General features: G+C 36.6%; 1 protein-coding gene across 7 annotated transcripts in view; it reads left to right on the top strand.

Annotated features, from left to right (window-relative positions):
- The window catches only part of SMOC2 (SPARC related modular calcium binding 2), a 135,702-nt gene that overhangs the window by 73,016 nt on the left and 41,301 nt on the right, over nucleotides 1-21,385 (top strand). For 2 of the 7 annotated variants that reach the window (XM_026669509.2, XM_026669508.2), the window contains exons 6-8: nucleotides 5,030-5,080; nucleotides 5,982-6,056; nucleotides 20,828-21,014. In XM_026669509.2, coding sequence (XP_026525294.1) covers nucleotides 5,030-5,080; nucleotides 5,982-6,056; nucleotides 20,828-21,014 — 313 coding nt within the window. Of the gene's footprint in view, nucleotides 1-4,996; nucleotides 5,081-5,981; nucleotides 6,057-20,827; nucleotides 21,015-21,385 lie in introns of all 7 variants that reach the window. The other 5 variants (XM_087968423.1, XM_087968420.1, XM_087968413.1 and 2 more) reach the window with 3 other exon arrangements.

The following is a 21,385-nucleotide window of genomic DNA, read 5'->3' as shown; positions in this document are numbered from 1 at the left end:
GCCCACATGCTTTTATCTTTCTTGGTGACTTCAATCTAACTCATATTGACTGGACCCTAAATGAATGTACAACTGAACCCACACACGCAACCTTCTACAGTGCTGTTACAAATCTGGGACTGGAACAACTAGTAACCAACAACACTAGACTGCCTCGATCTCATCTTCTGCAATAGTTTGAATTTAATTTACGGAATACAAACTAAAGAACCCTTTTCCAGCAGTGACCACAATATGATTGACTTTTGTCTCAACATACGCCCACACAAAAATCATCACAATGACGTAATCCCCAATTATAACTTCAAAAAAGGCAACTATGATCTTATAGACAATGATTTCTCATCTCTTGATTGGCAATTTCTATTCACTGGATGCAATACTGTTGAAGACCATTACAACATATTTTTACTTGAAGTCAAAAGAGTCATCAAACTATATGTACCAACAACAACTCCCAAAACAAAACAAAAAACAGATTACCCATAACAATAAGGAAACTTCAATCCAAAAAGAGATTACTTTGGTGGAAAAACAAATCTGGTCACGTTGCCAATTTCAAAAGCCGATACAAAAATTTATGCCACCAGATAAATACTGAATGCACCAATTATCACATTAAACAAGAGGAAAACCTTCTATGCACCAATTCTACCCGCACTTTTTACAAATTTGTAAACAAAAAACTAAAAGACTCAAGGTCCATCCCACCCCTGATAGTACCTAATGGTAAAGACTGCAATGATGACACCATTAAATCCAACATCTTTAACACATTCTTTGGCTCAGTATTTGTAAACAGCAATGGATCATGCCCAGTATTTCCTAGCCGAACCACAGACAACTACAATGATCTAATACATATCGATTTTACAGAAGACAATGTTGAAAAAGCACTACGCAATCTAAAACCATCTCTATCTATTGGACCGGATGGAATATGTGCCTACTTCTTAAAAAAGCTATCCACTGCCATAGCCGAACCTCTAAGCATAATCTTTGAAAAATCTTTCAGGACTAGCTCCTTGTCTAACCTATGGTCACAAGCCACGGTCATCCCCATCTTCAAAAAGGGAGACCCCAGCCTAGTTGAAAATTACAGACCAATCTCCTTATGCTGCATCACCTGTAAAGTCATGGAATCAATTATTAACCAATCCATTATCCTCCACTTATAGACAAACAACCTACTCTCCAATAAACAATTTGGTTTCAGGAAAAAACTATCCTGTAATCTGCAACTCTTACACTGCAAAAATATATGGACTACACAACTCGACCAGGGCAAAGCAATAGACGCAATCTACAAAGACTTCTGTAAAGCCTTTGATTCAGTGGTACACAACAAACTACTCCTAAAACTAAAATCTTATGGTATCTCTGGACAACTGCATAACTGGATAGAAGCATTCCTGTCAAACAGACAACAAATGGTCAAAATTGGGAGTGTCCTATCAAATTCTGTACCTGTCAATATTGGTGTCCCCCAAGGCAGTGTTCTAGGACCAACTCTCTTCATACTCTACATAAATGACCTCTGTGATCATAGTAAGAGCAACTGTGTTCTTTTCGCTGATGATGTAAAGCTGTTCAGTACCACAGACAATAGTGCTACCCTTCAAAAAGATCTTGACTATGTATCAGAATGGTCAAACAATGGCAACTTCAAATCTCAACAAATAAATGCTCTGTCTTATATATTGGCAAAAAAAATCAGAAAATAAAATACAAGCTGAATAGTCAAGATCTTGTTGATGATCCAAGCTCTGTAAAGGACCTTGGAATACTCATCTCTAATGATCTAAGTGCTAGAGCCCACTGTAACTACATAGCCAAGAAGGCATTAAGAGTTGTTACGTAGCTTTTTCTCTGGTAATATCACACTACTAACTAGAGCATACAAAACATTTGCTAGACCAATACTCGAATACAGCTCATCAGTCTGGAACCCACATTACGTAGCTGATATTAGCACAGTTGAGAAAGTCCAGAAATATTTCACAAGAAGAGTTCTCCACTCCTCTATTCATTGTAGAATACCTTATGCCACCAGACTTGAAATTCTATACCTAGAAAACCTTGAATTACGCCATTGTCGGTTTGATCTAAGTATGGTATATAAAATCATACATTGCAATGTCCTACCTGTCAATGAATACTTCAGCTTCAACCATAACAACACAAGAGCACACAATAGATACAAACTCAAGGTTAACCGCACCAAACTTGATTGCAGGAAATACGACTTCAGCAACAGAATGGTCAATGTCTGGAATACTCTACCTGACTCTGTAATTTCTTCCCCAAACCCCCAAAATTTTAACCTTAGACTGTCTACTATTGACCTCACCCCTTTCCTAAGTGGTCTGTAGGGGGGCGTGCATAAACGCACCAACATGCCTACCGTCCCTGTCCTATTGTTTCTTTTATTTTTCTTATATGTACCCATTTCATGTATTCATAACTTTGTATATACTTATACCTATTATCTTGTAAGCAATTGACAAATCAAATAAATAAATAAAAATAAATATTTAAATGCAGTAATTCATTTTTTTTTGTAAGAAAAATCACTGGCCTCCTACAGATTACTAACAATATTACTACAGCCTCTCTGCTCATAAATTCCAACTGCAAAACACAATATTGTTATGGAGTACTGGACAGAGAAGAATTTAATAATGGCATCACTATGATGTATTTTGTGAGGCATGTTATCTATCGTTAAGGATGCTAATGCCAAATTTCTGTTTGAGTAGACAAGGGAAATTGATGCCCTCTAGATACAGCAAAATTGTAACTCCCACTGTCTATGGATATTCACAGTCATCCAAAAGCTGCTTTCTCCAAAGGGCAACTAAACTTTCTTGTTTTTTTAACATCAGAAGAAGATCTGTTCCCAAAGTAGGTATAAAAACAGCTGGATAAAATAGAGCAATGTAAAACCCCATAGTCTGATAGTTATTTTAGGCAATATTACCACTATGACCACTATCTTCTAGAAGTAATCAGCATTACAACATTATCTTATTAACAGAATAGAAATAACATATGAGCAGTGGTAGCCCAGTGGTTAGAATGTGGTATTGCAGGCTAATTCTGCCAACTGTCAGGAGCTTGATTCTGACTTGCTCAAAGTTGACTCAGCCTTCTATCCTTCTGGTAAAATGAGGACCCAGATTGTTGAGGGCAATATGCTGACTCTGTAAACTGCTTAGAGAAAGCTGTAAAGCACTATGAAGCAGTATATAAGTCTAAGTGCTATTGCTAGTTCAGCTTTCATAGGAGAATTGGGACAGAAGAATCAAGTAAAATATTATTGAGCGGATGCCCAGATGTGTTTTGTAAATGATATATGCAATGCATATGCTGTTGCTTTTTAAAAAAAACCACAAAGAGGTGCAATATCCGTTTTTAAAAGGCGTTATTTTTTAATTTCTTTAGAGGATAAGGTGAACATTTATGGCTTTTTTATTTAGAATTGACCATTAACCAAGTAAACACAACATTTTCCGACCCTGCTTTTTAGATGTATATGATTAAAAACATTATTTTACAAAGTTTTATAATTTGAGAAATATTTTCTCATATATTGTTCTTTTAATTTGTACATTGTCACGCTTGATCTCTTCATACTGTACCTTATCTTGTTGAGTGAGTTAGAAAGATGGAGAAGCTACCAAAAAACACACTGCAAGAAAGCAAATTTTTTAAAAAATGTTTAAAACTCCCAAATTGGAGTCTGTAGAAAACCAAAAATTTGATGTGTTGATTGTTTTTGTTGCAGTCTATATGCGGGCTATTTTTATGCATACTTACAAAGTTTGTAGTATGAATAGAAAATATATGAGAAATGTCTGAATTGTTTTCTTATAAACAGACAGAAATGAGTTGTGCCTTTTAGGTGTACCTTAACATCTGATTTTTAAGATGTTCACCTGAAATCTTTTGACAAGTATCTCTAACTAAAAGTAAGAAGGTAGATCTTTTTGACAAAAGTATACTGTAAAAAAGTTTGTTTTAATTGATGCATTTTTTCATTATTTCAATTAATATCACACATTCAAGGGATTCAAATAGCTAACAATTTATAAACAAATAAAAATAACAAAAATTGAACAGTCTTGTAAAAATAAAGTCACTTTAGTTCTGCCAGCCTTGTAAATAATTCAAGTACCGTGTTTCTCATATAATAAGGCCGGGTCTTTTTTTTTTTTTTTTTTGAGCCCCGAAAAAATGGCTAGGCCGTCTTTTCGGGGGTGACTTAATTTCCCCCCACTTGCATCTTCGGGTAGGCGGGTGGCGACGGCTTGGATGTTGACCTCGGCGTTGGTGGGGCACTTTGTATCAGGGCCAACGCAGGCAGCACCATATCCGGGTGTGCAACAAAAGTACTTCCTAACAGCAAGCCTCCCCGCCATTTCCCCACCATTTCTCATGTTTTAATATAGGCCTTAATTTGGGGGGAGGGGCTTAATTTCATTTCATGCCTATAAAACATGCTGGGACTTCTTATTGGGGGAGGCCGTATTGTTGGAGAAACAGGGTACCAAAATCTGTTCTGCTTTAAAATCGATGTTTGAATTATTAATATTTTTACTGCTTTGTATTTTATCTAAGCATTACATTTGGGTTATAGGCTCCCCTGGGAACCAATGCTACCTAGAGTAAATAAATACATTAAAACAAATGTGAGATATTTCAAAGTATTCTGACTTGTGCACACTTTTATCCTGTTTTCATGGATATGATACAGGGAAAATAAGAAACTTCTAGTTTGGATTGAATGGGGTTACTGGAATTTTCTTGTTCATGACAGAAACCCTCATAAATGCTTCTAATTTAATCAAGACAGTGACTAAAATGCTTTAAAATACACATATAATTTCTTATGTTCATTTGATGCATCTGGTAAAAACATTGCAACTGTTAATTTATTAAATAGCATTCATTTATTATATATGTGCACTTATTTAGCTTACTTTCATAATTGTAGTCTCCTTGCAAATCTTTTCCATTCTGAATTCAGATGATGCCTCAGCTCCTGCGCTGGAGCCTCAGCCCCAAGGAGATGAAGAAGGTGAGAATTTATATAAATGGGAAGGGAAGGCCATGGCAATATTAGCTGAGTTCTGTTACAAACTGTCTGTATGATATAAGATAAATATGGCTATTTTTATTTTTTATTTTTTATTCTCTTCTGTGAGATACAAAGTCATTTCCTATTTCTGATGAAGTAGGTTCTATTTAATAATCTAGATAAATTTTCCTCCAGTTGTGTTAGACTGTAACCACGATAATGCCCAAACATAACTTAATTAGACTTTAAAATAACACAAAGATTTTTTATTGTTTTTGAACCTGAATCTCTAAAAGGATTTATAGAGGATTTTAATTATAGTAAGTCATTAGACTAAGAGATATGAGATGCCTTAGCAGCCCCATTTGCAAGGAGAAAGCGCAATTCACAAAATTATGGATAAATGATAGATTGACAGATGCTGTACATAAATATATGTCTAAATTGTCATTTTTGCATCTAAATCTATATTCCTAATAATCTATCTTGTGTTTAATACAGTGGGACTTCATTTTGAGTAAAATAAATGTAATTCCTTTTTTAATTGTTATCTTTCAAAAGTGGCAGCTTTACTAGCATTTTTTCCCCAAAATTATCCCATTGTTCATGATTCACCCTGGTTATTCAGACAATCAATGTTATTTCTGGGTTTATGCCAGGAATGTTGGATTTCAGGATCATAATTTTGCTATTAGTGTAAAATAAAGTTATCTAACATGAACATTTGTTACGTGCACTGTATTTATGCAGAAATATTGTCATGCAACATTTTCTAAATACCTTCATAAATAAGAAATTGTTCTGTCATATTTTTACATTTTTCATTTCCTTGAATTAATATACTGTGGTAGCAATTATTTTTTCCATTGTAACAGACTGATTTTGTTCTTTATTGTTCTAGATATAGCTTCTCGCTACCCTACATTATGGACTGAGCAAGTAAAGAGCAGACAAAATAAGACCAATAAAAATTCTGGTAAGCATCTTAATTAGCAACATCTCAGCATCAGCAAACTTTCATATTTTCTAGTTGTCTTGATTGCTGAGTGGTCAAGAAGGCAGAATAAACAGACTATACAGTAAATCAAACAAATAAACGATCTTAATATCATTTTGGATATACAAAAAAGGCTTTTCCAAGTTTTTTTGTTTTTTTTATTTATTTATTTGATTTGTCAATTGCTTACAAGATAATAAGTATAAGGATAAGCATAGTTATGAATACATGAAATGAATACATATAAGAAAAATAAAAGAAACGATAGGATAGGGACAGTAGGCACATTGGAACGCTTATGCACGCCCCCTACAGACCTCTTAGGAAAGGGGTGAGGTCAATAGTAGAAAGTCTAAGGTTAACATTTTGGGGGTTTGGGGAAGAAACCACAGAGTTAGGTAGAGTATTCCAAACATTAACCACTCTGTTGCTGAAGTCGTATTTCCTGCAATCAAGTTTGGTGCTGTTAACCTTGAGTTTGTATCTATTGTGTGCTCTTGTATTGTTATGGTTGAAACTAAAGTATTTGAAGAGGTGTTTTATCTTTGTATATTAAAAAGTGTTCTCGGAATTAAACTCTATCAGGTAATGGTTTTTATATGTTTCTAAAGTATATACTGAGGAGTACATATTCACTGAGCTTGATTGTTTTCTTGCAATCATTATCAAACTAGGTGAATCATCAGTGTTAATAGAGAGCAGGATTTGCTCTCATTTTGATCTCTCTTATGGTTCCTTACCCTTTACCATTATTGCCATGGCTAATGAAAAAATAAAAGGGCAGGGAAGATATTTCACATTGGCTGTTCCTATTGCCAAGAAGGTGACAAAAAGAAAGGACATTTGGTGATTAGAAGGGAAGAATTTTCAGGATGAATATGAGAGAAACCCAGAAATTGCATTCCAGATTTGATATTGATATAAAAAAAGAATTTATTGCATGCTTCTTTGAATTCCAGAAAATGTTTTTTAAATACAGTTCTAGAAAACTTCATTAGTTTTATTAAAACTTAGCATCTACTATGCTGGTTACAAAAATTTAGATAGAGCCACTAAGCAACATAGAAAACAAACAGGCCCTTTGATCTTGACTAAAGGACCAATGAAGAGTCAGGGGGCAGCAGCAGGTAATATCTGGAGTGAAGGTTCTAAATAGTAAAAATTATGGGGGGTTAACATTATTTGAAGCTCCGAGGAATTTGGCAACTACACATCTTCACCAAATTGTTTCCATCCACCCATAACCTCAACATTGTCATGTAATTTGGGATAGATGAGTCATTTTCTTTTCGCTTTTTACTCAACAATTGTAGTGCAGCACTCTCTCATCAGCCCAATCAAACAATGTAAAGATACACACAATCTAAATATTCTGAGTATAAAACTAAATTTCCATAGGCTTTCTTTAAAAAAATTACACATATTAACTATAGAGGTTAATCATAGAAGTTTTTCTATATTTCTTGTTTTCTCCCATTACAATATAAAAGACCGGAAAAAAGAAGAAAAAACTTTGCTGATACAAATAAATTGGTGTATTGGAAATTTGTTGCTCCTCCATCTTTGAGAGAAGGCAAGATTTTACATTTCTGAGAGAATAAAATAAAGCCAAGTCATAAAAAGCGCCTAGATATAATTCATTGTAAATAGTATTTATTTCATCTTTATTACTCCGGAGACTATTTATGGCTAAAGCAAAAGAAGTGTTATGCTTGGAACCAATTTAAATCTCATATGTAAAAACACAGGAGGCCACAAGTCAAACAAAATAATAACCAATCCATCTCCATAGATATCGTAAAAATCAGCTTGACAATTCAGCCCTATAAGCTGTTCATAAGTACCAAGACAGGCCCTATCATTACACAAAATGAGGCAGCTGGCTAAGACGGTAGATTCTAGATACCATAAAAGGATAGGAAACCATCATTAAGTTGTATTTTTAGTATCAGGAAATGTAATTGTTTTCTCTGACATTAAGTCAAAACCATCTGGTTGGTTTGGAAACTATGAATTCAAAATATATTTGACTGGCATGATATGAAGAGACCAATTTCTTGGGAAAAGTGAGAAAGTACTAATTCCTTGAATGGCCTTGATTTGGCTAAGCTTACAGCTTATTTCCAGCTGGCATAACAATATTAGTCTATTTACACTAGTGTTTTTCCTATAACAAGAATTTTAAAATGCAGTTATGTAACAGAAAGGAGAATTTCAACTCAATGTCTGCGGAGATTCTCAATCATCCAGACAACCTTTGGTTGCCAAAAGGTGTTTTTCAAAAGGCAACTGGATTTTCTTGTTTTTTTCCTTGAAGATATTTTGCTTCTCATCCCAAAAAGTTTCTTCAGTTCTCAGTTTTTCAAAGGAAAAAAAAAAACCAAGAAAGTCTAGTTGTTTTTTGAAAAGCACTTTTGGCACACTTCAACTCCTTAATTCTCAGTTAAAAAAAAAAAAAAGGCTAGGAAATCACATGGTTTAACAGCGAGCTATTTGGAGAATGCCTATTCAGGAAAAACTGTTGTACCTACTTGAAGTTTAGGAATTAATTTTTTCAAACTCAGTAGGACTTCCCTCTAAGAAGATAGAGTATAATACTGAACTGTCCTGCAAAAAATGTTTTCACTCACTCTTTGTATGAATATATAAAAAAAGAATAGCTGCTAGAATCTTGGACATGCAAGCAACTCTTGTTGAGATTTGCTTTACTCCTCTCGGTTCTAAAATGGTATATATAACACAAATATATTTGCTTTATGTCTTCTCTACTTGCTTGTCCTATGCAAATAGATAAGCCTTTCCAGACCTCCCTAATGTTGCTTACATTTCAGTTCACAAAAATATACACATTCAATATTTCTACTATCTTCAAAAGTCTCATTTTACGAGATTTTCTTTTAACTTTTAACTTTACCTATTAGCTCAAAATTCTTACAAAGTCTGCCTTCTGGCATCCCTAGATTGTGCTTCCCATCAGGAATAAAGACCCTCCCACCCTAAAACGTTTTAAAACTGTTCTGTTTAACATCCAAATGATACAATTTCTGTTCAGGATGTTCCAGGATTTTATGGAATCTCCACAGTTGACATGTCTGCCTGCTTTTTTTTTTTTTTTTGCAAGACCAGTCTCTTTTTTGTAATAGCATACATTAATTTAATGTCAAAAGATAGTAATCTTCTCTAAACTATTTTTAATAACATTATATGATTTTTAGGCAGCTTCAGCCTAAAACAGCAGGGCTTTTTGATTTTCACATGTAAGATATGTTGGTTTTCACAATTTATTAGACCCACAGACTGAAAATCAGAAAAGCACCAGAGCTCTGTCAAACGCCAGGAAAGGCTTATATTTCAACTGAAATACAGAGTGATATCTAATAGTGTCCATTTATCATTAAGGAAACAGTCTCCTACCATTTCACCTCAGAAATCTTCTCTAAAAGGATGGAAGCTTGAGCCAGACAGTTTTGGAGAAGAGTGGGGGGGCTACTGCTGGGAAAGAATGGTTCATTTTGATAGTGGAAATTCATGTTTACAAATCTGAACCCAGTCAATTCTTGTCAACTGATTGAAATGTATAATCATATTCAAAGTTACGGGTGTAAGTATATCTAGCTCGTGTTGATATACTTTCATCTGGAAGGGTATTTCTTCACCTTCATCCAGCTTTCTATTCTTAAATAAAATTGAAACATTTGATTTGGTAAAGCAGGCTTGATGCTTTCTCTTTAGCTTGCAAAATTAATTAAGTAAATAAGTAAATTACTAGCTATCGTCTCAGGAAAATCTGAACTAAATAATGCTTTGAAAAGTGAATGTTGAATAAGTTAGTTGCGTAGACGAATTATAAAATACACAAACTTCTATGCGTGCTATGCGGTAGGGAAGAAGCAAGCAATTTCAATATTCATTTGTTGAATAAGTCACCCTTGTTTGTTTGAAAGTTAACAGGGATGGATGATACCCATAAAAGTAATCCTACATCATTTTGTTTATAGCTTTAAAATAAATACTTAATAAAGCAGCCGCCATGGAATCTTAAAGGGGACGGTGCAAAGTTTCTGAATTCTATTAATGCTTTTTCTTAAACCAGTATTAGCTTTCTATTGAGAACTGCTTCCTGGAATCTTTTGCAAAAGAATTATTTGATAGATAGTATTTATATACAGGCAGAAGGTGGAAACCATAGTAGGCCTGGTTACCCAAGAGGTGGCAATGATAATGCTATAGTAGCCATTTTACTTTCTCATGGCGTCAGTACTGAAAGGAAGGACTTGCCTTGCAATTGTACAGGACACATTATTTTTAATTGTACCGCAATACTTTTGAAATGATTCTGTTTGTTTGCTTCAAATCTTACTTTAAAAAAAGCAAACATTTCCCAAAGAAGTTTAGCCAGTTTTCCTTCACAATGATTGCGAAGCAGAAGCAAGGATAAAAAGGTTTCTCATCAAACAGGATTTTTGACCGGATGCCCTTCAAATACAGTGGATTTTGATCCCTGTAAATATTCTTGGGTTTCAGTTCCATTAGATGTAGGGATCAAAATCCAATGAATTGGAGGAGAGCTAGGTGATGCAAGTCATGTGACGACATGTAGTTAGTTTTATTGATGTTCTACAATGTTTCTGCCTATAAAAAAATAAAATAACGTTCAGGCTGTTTTACAGTTTCAGCATGATTTCAGCTTCACTACATTGACAGAATCGTAAGTTCTTTGCAATTTTATTTGCTTGTTTGCTAGAAGCTAGAAAATGACATTAAAGGCATGGTTATTTTAGCACCTGGCTATTACCTTTAGAGGACTTTCCTCAATTTATTTCAACTCAATGGGGAATCTGTTTCTCCCTTGTAGGACATATGCAATTGAAACTCGTGAATCACTTCAGATGTACATTTTAAAGTGTGTCTGGAGTTTTTAAGAAGCCACTTTGTAGCCCTGAAAGCAGATCCAACAGAATATTTTGCTAGCAAGGAAAGCATTTCTTTAATTGAGTTTATTCTACTGTTAAAATATATCACAGTATTTTTGTGAGTAATTTTTGCCTTAACTCTCTGTATCAAAACAGAATTTTGAACTCTTAAAGCCATATGATTTTAGGTTTTCAGTAGGTAGGATAGGATATGGGGAAATACATATTAAGGATCATTTTTAGGCTAAATTTATGTCAACTGTAATAAAAAAAATTGCCTTATTAGGAGACTGAGGACCAGTCTCATTATTGCTTTGACACTGCTTTTTTGGGAAAAAAAATTAACCATTTAGAATTAGTTTCTATTTGAATTATCCAGCCAAAGGCATTTTGGACTTTATTCCCTTGTTGCAAAAGAGTTCAGATTAAGTGTGCAAACATAGAGGCAAAACATCATGAGGCCCAAAACACATCAATATTTATAGCAAAGAGGCTAAACAATATTACGGTAATGTGCCTCTCAGGAAAAAGGCTTGGGAAAAAAACAGCCATTTTCATGATTTAAGCCATGGCCTCCTTGAAAAACAGATCACTTACTGTTTATTTATCTGGAGTGTTTTCATTGATATGAGACATTTTTGTGGCCAATGAAAGATGTAAAAGTGTCTGTATTCCATCCAAGTCCGATAAAAGAATCATGTCAGATACTTGGGCTGAACACATATACAGTTTTACCAAGCTTCTTTCTTTTATTCTGCCTAATTTTAGTTGGCGAGATAGATATCTCATGTTTTAAAGGAAGCCAGGATTCTAATGTTTCCCATAGAAGGAAATGCTAGCTTGGATTTTTCGCTTTTTTGATTTATTAAAGAAAATGACCAAACCTCAATGCACGGACAATGTGCTCTTCGTGAAAAGGACTGCCACAGTACAATCAAACAATGAAGCGGTTAGAAACCTCGAAAGGGAGATGCACCAGAGGTGGTATTCAGCAGGTTCTGACCAGTTCTGGAGAACTGGTAGCGGAAATTTTGAGTAGTTTGGAGAACCAGAAAATACCACCTCTGACTGGAGATTTTACAGTATCCTTCCCCTGCCACGCCCACCTAAGCCACACCCACAGAACTGGTAGTAAAACAAAATTGAATCCACCACTGAGATGTACAGGTCCTTTTCTATTCTCATTTCTGTGTGCGGAGACAAAGACTGAAGGGCCCCAGGTTACAGGTCTAGAAATTAGCTGAAGCTCTTTTTGCAGTCAAGTACACCATCATTTATGTATTATCAGGCACTGTAAGATCAATGAAGCAAAATATATTGTTTCTCTACTTCCTCCTGCTGAAAACAGATCCATGAGTTTCAATAAAACATATTTAGTTAAGTAAATCTAAATAAATCCCCCTTTGAATCCTGTACTTATTTTTATCTAAAGATATGCCCAGGATAAACTAGGTTTACAGCCATTTGCTAACGCGAGACTGTCCTATGCGCTGTGTTGGTTTTTTTTAAATAGATAGCCCTTGGTTAGTGACTGCCTCACAATATTCACAAATATTTATTATTTAGTGTATGACGAGAACACAACAGAAGAGAAGTAAATACATAAACATAACCCACATAACTTTATACAAAACTTCTAAGGAGGTATTGCAGTTGCCTCATAGCTGCATGTCCAGTTCAGCTATCCAGGTGATCGCCTGTGGCGTTGCTTCTTGCAGATCTTCTAAGAAACCAGAGAATGCATGTGAATGCACACCATGTTTCATAGTTTGCAGATCAGCATCACAGTTCACAGTTATGATGGTGATAAATGGAGATGAAAAATTCAGGTTTTGTTGAAAGAAAGCAATGTTTGTATTGCTTTCTTGAAACATATCACTTATTTTGAATTGGCCTCGTAAAGGAATTCTCTTCCAACTCCAAAGATGTAGGCCTGCCATATGGTTTTGAGCTGAATATCTGAATCAGTCTTCCCTATACCTGAGCAGAAAAGATAAACTAAAAGTGCTCTTGTTCTGAAAACAGTCTTTTGCTTTAATAAATTTGTCATAGCAGACTTTCCATAACCTACTGTGAAGGTCTCTGCTGACTGCCTTCTTCTTAGTTACAGCTGGTTTAGAATTTAGAATTGTGGCAGACAGCTGATGAGTGATAAAGCATCTTGCAGGTGGGAAGTTCATACAACACCATTGTATTTGACTAGAGTGCTCTAGCAAATGGATTTGACAATCTACCCGAACTCTGGAATGCGCTTTGCAGAAAGCAGAAGTTCAAAATCATTCAAGATCAGAATGGACAGGGGTAGAAATGATAAGTGAATATTGCAACATTTAAACAGAAGGACACACCAGCTGTCCTTATGCTTAAAAGATGTCCAAAATATGTAACGTGCTTGGGCAAGACATTCATCAGTTAGCAAGCCTGAAGAACCACTCCTCTAAGCATAGCAGCCAGCCTGAGCCATTTGTGGGTGGGGTCAAAAAAAAAGTCAATGCAGTCAAAGCATTGTCCTTTTTAACATATGCATAATGCAGGTAGAAAAAGGATGAGATTTCAGTTGTATGACCTTCCAGCTTGACCTTTTTGACTGCCTCCAATGGATACCCCAGGAGCCACCTTCTTTGGCAAACTTATGTACCTGCTTTCTTCAATTGTTTCCCCACCATCAACTTCTCTTAGGATTGGCAACAAAGCAAAGCAATGATGCCTGCACATACGAGGGTTCAGCTACTGTAGTGGCTATGTCGAATCCTTTAGAGCAGGGGTCACCAACCTTTTGGACTTCAGGGACCACCAAACTCAATAATTTTAAATCCCATGGACCAGAGACCCTGGGAAAATCCCCCCAAAAGTCTGTAGGACAATTCTTCACCCCTACTTCCTACCAATCATTCATTCTTTATTTGAGATTGCTGGATAACATCTCCAGCTCTGTTCTCAGGGGTGGGGTGGGGGGAGACCTTTGGCTTCATGCAAGGAAAGCAGCAGAATCAGCAGAAGTCTTTCTTTCTCTCCCCCAAACTCCATCAGAAATGAGTCTTTGCGAGACTTGTCATGCCGGCGCAGGCTCTTGGAGCAGGATGCCTTACATGGTCCCAAACACTCATTTTTGGTGGAGTTTGGGGGAGAGAAAGAAAGACTTTTGCTGCTTTCCTTGCATGCAGCCGAAAAGCAGAAGAAGAAAGAAGTGGAAAGAAGCAGTCCAATGGCCAGGCGGGGCAGGTGGGGCATGTGGAGCAGGTTCCCCCCCCCCCCGCTCTTTCTCCCCTCCTCTCACGACCTCATGTTGTTCATAATGCAAGCAATGCAAGCCTTGTGTTCCCATGGGCCATGTGGGTGGCTCAGCCTTGTGTTCCTGCACAACCTGGATTAATTGCTTTGGAAGGTGTTTTGGAGGTGATATTTCTCTGTGGACCATCAAAATTTTCTTTCGACCAGTGGTCCCTGGCTCATTGGTTGGCGACCACTGCTCTAGAGCAGGTTGTGAAACTCCCAGCTCATGGGCCAGATGCATCATGTGCTGCCCACACCCATATCTGGATTAGCAGAGGGGAAAAAAAGTCCCAATACATCAAGTGATGCTGTCATGGTGACGTGAGTTTGACACCCCTGCTCTAGAGGACATGGCTGCTTTAACATGATTCACTTGTGAAAACTTGTTTTGTGAAACATCCCTTCTGGTGCTGCCCTAATTTATAATATAGTATATTTGTGAAAAAAAGTATGGTTCTATATTTAGGCAAGAAAAACCAAATGCACAGGTACAGTATATGTGGTACTTTGCTCAATAGCAGTAACTGTGAGAGGGATCTCGGAGTCCTAGTAGACAACCATTTAAATATGAGCCAGCAGTGTGCAGCAGCTGCTAAAAAAGCCAACACAGTCCTAGGCTGCATAAACAGAGGGATAGAATCGAGATCATGTGAAGTGTTGAATACCACTTTATAATGCCTTGGTAAGGCCACACTTGGAATATTGCATTCAGTTGTGGTCACCACGATGTAAAAAAGAGGTTGAGACTCTAGAAAGAGTGCAGAGAAGAGCAACAGATGATTAGGGGACTGGAGGCTAAAACATATGAAGAACAGTTGCAGGAACTGGGTATGTCGTTTAATGAAAAGAAGGACTAGGGGAGACATGATAGCAGTGTTCCAATATCTCAGGGGCTGCCACAAAGAGGAGGGAGTCAAGCTATTCTCCAAAGCACCTGAGGGCAGGACAAGAAGCAATGGGTGGAAACTAATCAAGGATAGAAGCAACCTAGAACTAAGGAGAAATTTCCTGACAGAACAATTAATCATTGGAACAACTTGTCTCCTGAAGTTGTGAATGCTCCAACGCTGGAAGTTTTTAAAAAGATGTTGGATAATCATTTGCCTGAAGTGGGTTTCCTGCCTAGGCAGGGGGTTGGACTAGAAGACCTCCAAGGTCCCTTCCAACTGTTATTCTATTCTATTTATTATAGCAATATGCTTTGTTAAAAATAATCATTGGCTCAAAGAATTTGGGCCAAGTTACTCATACTAGAAAAAGCTACCTTATTTCACCCTGATATAGGGTTTTGTATACATAGACCATGTGAAACATTATCCAGATTACAGGACACAAAGTTCCTCTTTATAGTTAATAATGGGATAGTTGAATGTTTTTCCTTTAGATTGGCCTTATTTTTCTCACAGGCTAAGACACAGCCAAGCCATGGATCTGCCTTTTCAGCAGAAGCCAAAAGAAAAGCTGAGCCATTGGAGCTGATTATAAACATATAAAAAGCAAACTTCATGAGAGTATATTAAAAATTACTGAAGCACTGAGGATATATAATCTACCAGCATTCTTATTGGGTTTTTTTTTTTTTTTTTTTTGCTTTCCTGGCCCTTATTTTACTTTGCTTTCTTCAGCCCTTACTTCTGGGCTAAGAAAGATGCCAGAATCAGTCACCCATTTAAGTCTTAAGTATCAGGTTTAAAAAAAATTAATTTCCAAGCTGGGTCAGGAAAGATAGCTCTGGATGGTCTGGAGAAATTAATCCTGGTGCAGAACAGTCTAGCAAAAGTTAGTGTGACTTACTCTTTCAAAATAAAGACTTTAGTAGGGTCGTTGGTTTACCCTTTTAAGAAATGACCCAAACTATAGCTTCTGTGCAATCACTCTTTATCACTTTAATGGAGTAAATGAGAGAATAATGACTCAGAGGCGCTTAAAAGGAAACACTTATGCCACCAGACTTGAAATTCTAGAACTTGAAAACCTTGAATTACGCCGTCTTCGGTCTGACTTAAGCATGGTATATAAAATCATACATTGCAATGTCCTACCTGTCAATGAATACTTCAGCTTCAACCATAACAACACAAGAGCACACAATAGATACAAACTCAAGGTTAACCGCACCAAACTTGATTGCAGGAAATACGACTTCAGCAATAGAGTGGTCAATGTCTGGAATACTCTACCTGACTCTGTGGTTTCTTCCCCAAAACCCAAAAACTTTAACCTTAGACTGTCTACTATTGACCTCACCCCTTTCCTAAGAGGTCTGTAGGGGGCGTGCATAAGCGCACCAACGTGCCTACTGTCCCTGTCCTATTGTTTCTCTTATTCTTTTATTTTTCTTATATGTACCCATTTCATGTATTCACAACTATGTATACACTTATACTTATTATCTTGTAAACAATTGGCAAATCAAATAAATAAATAAATAAAATAAATAAATAAATTTATTTTGCATTCTGGAGCTCAGTTTTCAAGCCAGGTTTCCCTAGCTTCATGCTAAAAACGTGTCCCCGGCAGAAATTTTTTGATGGCTCAGAAGTTGTGCATGGTAGCAGCTATTGGTAAGTAGAATTTAAAAAACAATTCGGAAAGTTGGATTTAAAATTGTTGAGCTTTGGGTAGTAGTCCGACTTTCTTAACGCAAAGGTGGCAATGATGGTTTTTTTTAAAATTATTATTATTATTATTATTCCTTCACTTCATGCTGAGAAAGTTCAATGACACTACATTCCAGAAAGTGATGCTCTCTTTAGAGATTAGGAGATGAGTCTTCCAAAAGGGACGAAAAAAGCAATATGCGGTTATACCTAGTTTGATACAGTTTGGATAGCCAAATAGAATATAACTTATTTGAAAAAGTAATTTAGATTGATGTGATGTGCATCTCTATCTGTAAGTTCTACCATTTTTTTCTTTTCTCCTGGAATCTGGGTGAGGTTTTCAGCTGTCTTGAAGTCAAAATTATGTCATGATACTTGTATTTATTACAATACAAAAGCACCCAGTTTTCAAGGTATTCAAGACTCTTGAAGACCAGAAACTTATTGAATTGTAAGGCATGCAAGTAGGATAACCAACCTTCTCCCAAAGTCATTGCTGTGGTGAAAGAAGCTCTCCTTCCCCATCCCTAAAACAAGAACCCGCTTTTTGCTGTTTAAACACAAAATGAAAAACGTGCAGAGTAGATAAAGCTTGTTCAGAATGCTAAACTCTGATTAAACATCTCCTCCACCTTCCAAAAGCATGTTCTCTCCATGGACCATCCGGCAGAATTTCCAAGATGAAACAATTCATTGTACGTCACAAGGGGCAGGAAATGCTTTCCTAGCAAGACAAATCAAGCTATTAATCTTACAATACAGTAAGAACTGTTACAGCAGAAAGTATTCATTTCTACCTTATTAAGACTTGTGTATTATGTTTGAACAAATGCGTTTCACTCACTCTTTTTGGTATTTCATATTTATCCAAATAAAGCTTTTATTGCAAGGCAAGCTGCCTCTAGATGCCACACAATGCCTTTTATGTACATTGTGAAAATAGCTCTAATGCATTAGCTCTATCAAATTTCCAAGATTTTCTGCCTTTCTAAAATATCAGGGGGTGTGACTTTCAGACAGAAAATAGAGTGCATGTATTTATATTGTCGCCCAACTCATAAACAAGTGATTCTGGGCAGCATAAAACAGCTAAAAACAGTTAATAATTTAAAAGGTACCAAAACCAAGCTAAAACAAAGAATAATAGAGGAAAGGGTTGTTAAAAATAGCAGAACACCTTACTACTTCACTTATCTCCTGGGGCCCTTAGGCCTGCTGACATAACCAGGTCTTGAGAGACTTCCAGAAGTTCAACAAGGCCAACCTCACTTCAAGAGATGAGAAGCTTCCACCTCAGGGGACGGGGGAGAGAAGATTTCACAGTGTGAACACCACAGCAAAAAATGTTTAGAGCCTGCCAAATATAATAAGGGATGGATCCTATAATATGCCTTCTCCACTGGATTCTTTCCTCTTTCGCCATTCCTACTGAACATACACATGAAGCCACTGGACAAGTTAATCCACGAACACATATTCATCAATAAACTGATTCAATAAACAGATTGAAAAAGTGTTAACCGATGTTAATAGATAATCAGAGTTGGAAGGGACCTTGTAGGTCATTTAGTCCAACCCCCCCCCCCGCCCAAGCGGGTGACCCTACACCATTTCTGACAAATAGCAGTCTAATCTCTTCTTGAAAGTCTCAAGTGATGCTGCTGAAATGTCTTTGGGTGTTTGGAAGCTCTTAGATGTTAAATTTGTTCATTGCTTAGGACTTGGCATCTGTCGGACTGCTGATTCCTAATATTATTTCCCCAGCCAACAAAATCTCCCTATCTAACATGAACCTCATCCAACCACAGTGGAGTTCCTCCAGGTCTTTTCACTTACGGAATGACATCTCCAGGGATCACAGAGGGAAGCCATTTCAATGCCATCCCTGTTTGTCAAACAACATTCAGCCGGATATTTAGATGGCCCCTTCCCTCCTCATTTTTAGGAAAACCATTAAAAACGTGGTTATTCCATCACACCTTGATGTTGGAACACTGGGGTCTACTCTGTGGTAGTGAAAATATTTTTTGTTTATATGGATGATTGTAGGTTGAATAATTATTGATTTGTCTCTTTATACAGTACTGTATTGTTTTTAACTCAATTTAAGGAAGTTGGAATGTACACTATTCAGCTTGTCAGTACACTCAAGTAAACATAAAATATCTGACAAACTTTCAGAGATAGAATTTGCCTAAAAAGCCCACAATTTTCAGAAGAGATTAAGTTTCTAAAAAATTGGTACTGCAGTCTGTTGAAACAACATAGATGTGCCAACCACACACACACACACACACACACACACACGAGATAGGGAAAAACAGCTTTTGATATTCTTAGATTAGTGTGAACATGCCATGTGGATGTGGTCAAAGAAAAATATGTTTGTGGTTTACAAAGCAAATTTCTTAATGTCAAAAGAGTGGAAGAGTTTTACACAGGAATATGTATTTTATTTAACCTAATTCAAACCAAGAATAAACATAGATATGCAGAGACACTAGAAGAAGATATAAAATTGTAACTGTGTTCCAGGACAACCAGAAGTAAACATAAGTTTGGAGAATTTACATTCTAAAATGTTTTAGGTCATATATCATTTTCAAAGGCTCAATTTATAAACAGTATTATAATCCCAGAGATTATAAAATTGTAAGATTTTATAATGATAAGATTTTATAGATAAATTAGATAAAGAGTTTATTGTATTTATCTGGGCAGGAAGGCACATATAGTGGAAATATCAACATTCCAGTTGGCCTCAAGAAAGCTTCTAATCACCGAAGGCAATAAATTTTGAATAATTAGTTATTAACTATCTTCCTTCCTTCCTTCCTTCCTTCCTTCCTTCCTTCCTTCCTTCCTTCCTTCCTTCCTTCCTTCCTTCCTTCCTTCCTTCCTTCCTTCCTTCCTTCCTTCCTTCCTTCCTTCCTTCCTTCCTTCCTGATTTAAGTAAGTTCCTCTCAAACAAGCTCTTTTATGCCATTCAAATTATTCCAGAAAGACCTGGAAAATTTGCCTATGGCTCCCATGTGACAGCCATTAGATGAATCTGCAGTTGTTATGCAAATCCACAGTTGTTACGAGAAGTTTTGCTGAAAACCAGAAGTGCATTTAAAAAAAAAAACCATAAATGAAGTTGTGTTGCTGAGCACTCAGAGTTCGATCTCATGACTCCAGAGGGGACCTGACTATTGGAGCTTCAAATCATAAGTCCCCTTTTTCAGGTCAGTTGTAACTTTGAATAGTAGCTAAGCGGCCAGATGTAAGCCAAAGGACAACTGTAGCTTCTGCTACAACAGAACAGCTGGTCCTGAGTTACTAGCTAGCCCTGAGGAATCAACCTCCTATGGGATTTCTCAACAGAATCCCTTCTAGATGCCATTAGCATTTATTTAATTTTTAGGTGTGGGATTTGTTTTACAACTTTTTACAAAAGTTTTTACAACTTTTACTGATATCATTGAGAAATCATTTAGTGTATTGACCAAGGTACAACAAAATAGAATACTGTGAGTTCTAGTCTCATTTTAGGAATGAAACCAATTGGGTGACCTTTCCAGTCCCCCCTCCTCCCAATAAGAACCAGTGAAGGCAACTGATAGAAAGAGAAACCTTGGTTTTGTTGCTTGGTCTTAATAAAGATCTTTCTCTCAATTTTTTTTTGTTAAATTTGCATTGGAGGAAGGAAAAGATGCACCATACACAAGATACTGAGTGAGAAATTTCCCCTGCCAAATATTCTGTTGCCCAATGATTTTTGACCTGAGTAAAAGTATTGAACTTCTATATTTTTTTTGCATGCCCTTCCAATACTCTCCATACATTTTTAGTACAGTGACAAAGTTAGAAGGAAGTATCATACTCCAAAACTGTGTTTTCCATTGCTTTATGGCTAATTTATCAATAAGTCAATTTGTGCACAGATAATATCCATAATTGTATTATTTTTTCTTCCCAGCAGCGTCATGTGATCAAGAGCTCCAATCAGCACTAGAAGAAGCTAAACAGCCCCAGAAAGATAATGTATTCATTCCAGAGTGTGCTAATGGTGGGCTTTATAAATCAGTGCAGTGTCACCCATCCACAGGATATTGCTGGTGTGTCCTTGTTGATACAGGACGCCCGATTCCTGGTACATCCACAAGGTGAGAAATCTTCATTGGAACCAACAACATGCACATATATATGTGATGTTATGTGATGTTGCTGTCTTCATCCAAAGACTTACAACAGCAATAGCACTTAGACTTATATACCGCTTCACAGTGCTTTACAGCCCTCTCTAAGCAGTTTACAGAGTCAGCATATTGTCCCCAACAATCCGGGTCCTCATTTTACCCACCTCAGAAGGATGGAAGGCTGAGTCAACCTTGAGCCTGGTGAGATTCGATCTGCCAAATTGCAATTGGCAGACGGCTATCGGCCGAGGTAGCCTGCAGTACTGTACTCTAACCACTGCGCCACTGAGGCTCTTCCATAACTGCACAAAATAGACTATGAATATGGTTGTAACAAT

Source organism: Notechis scutatus, chromosome 1 (genome assembly GCF_049901735.1).
Source record: "Notechis scutatus isolate UNSWTSFEM ecotype Mainland chromosome 1, rNotScu1.2, whole genome shotgun sequence".
In the NCBI taxonomy this organism is placed as follows: Eukaryota; Metazoa; Chordata; class Lepidosauria; order Squamata; family Elapidae; genus Notechis; species Notechis scutatus.
This window is presented reverse-complemented; position numbering and strand designations above follow the sequence as displayed.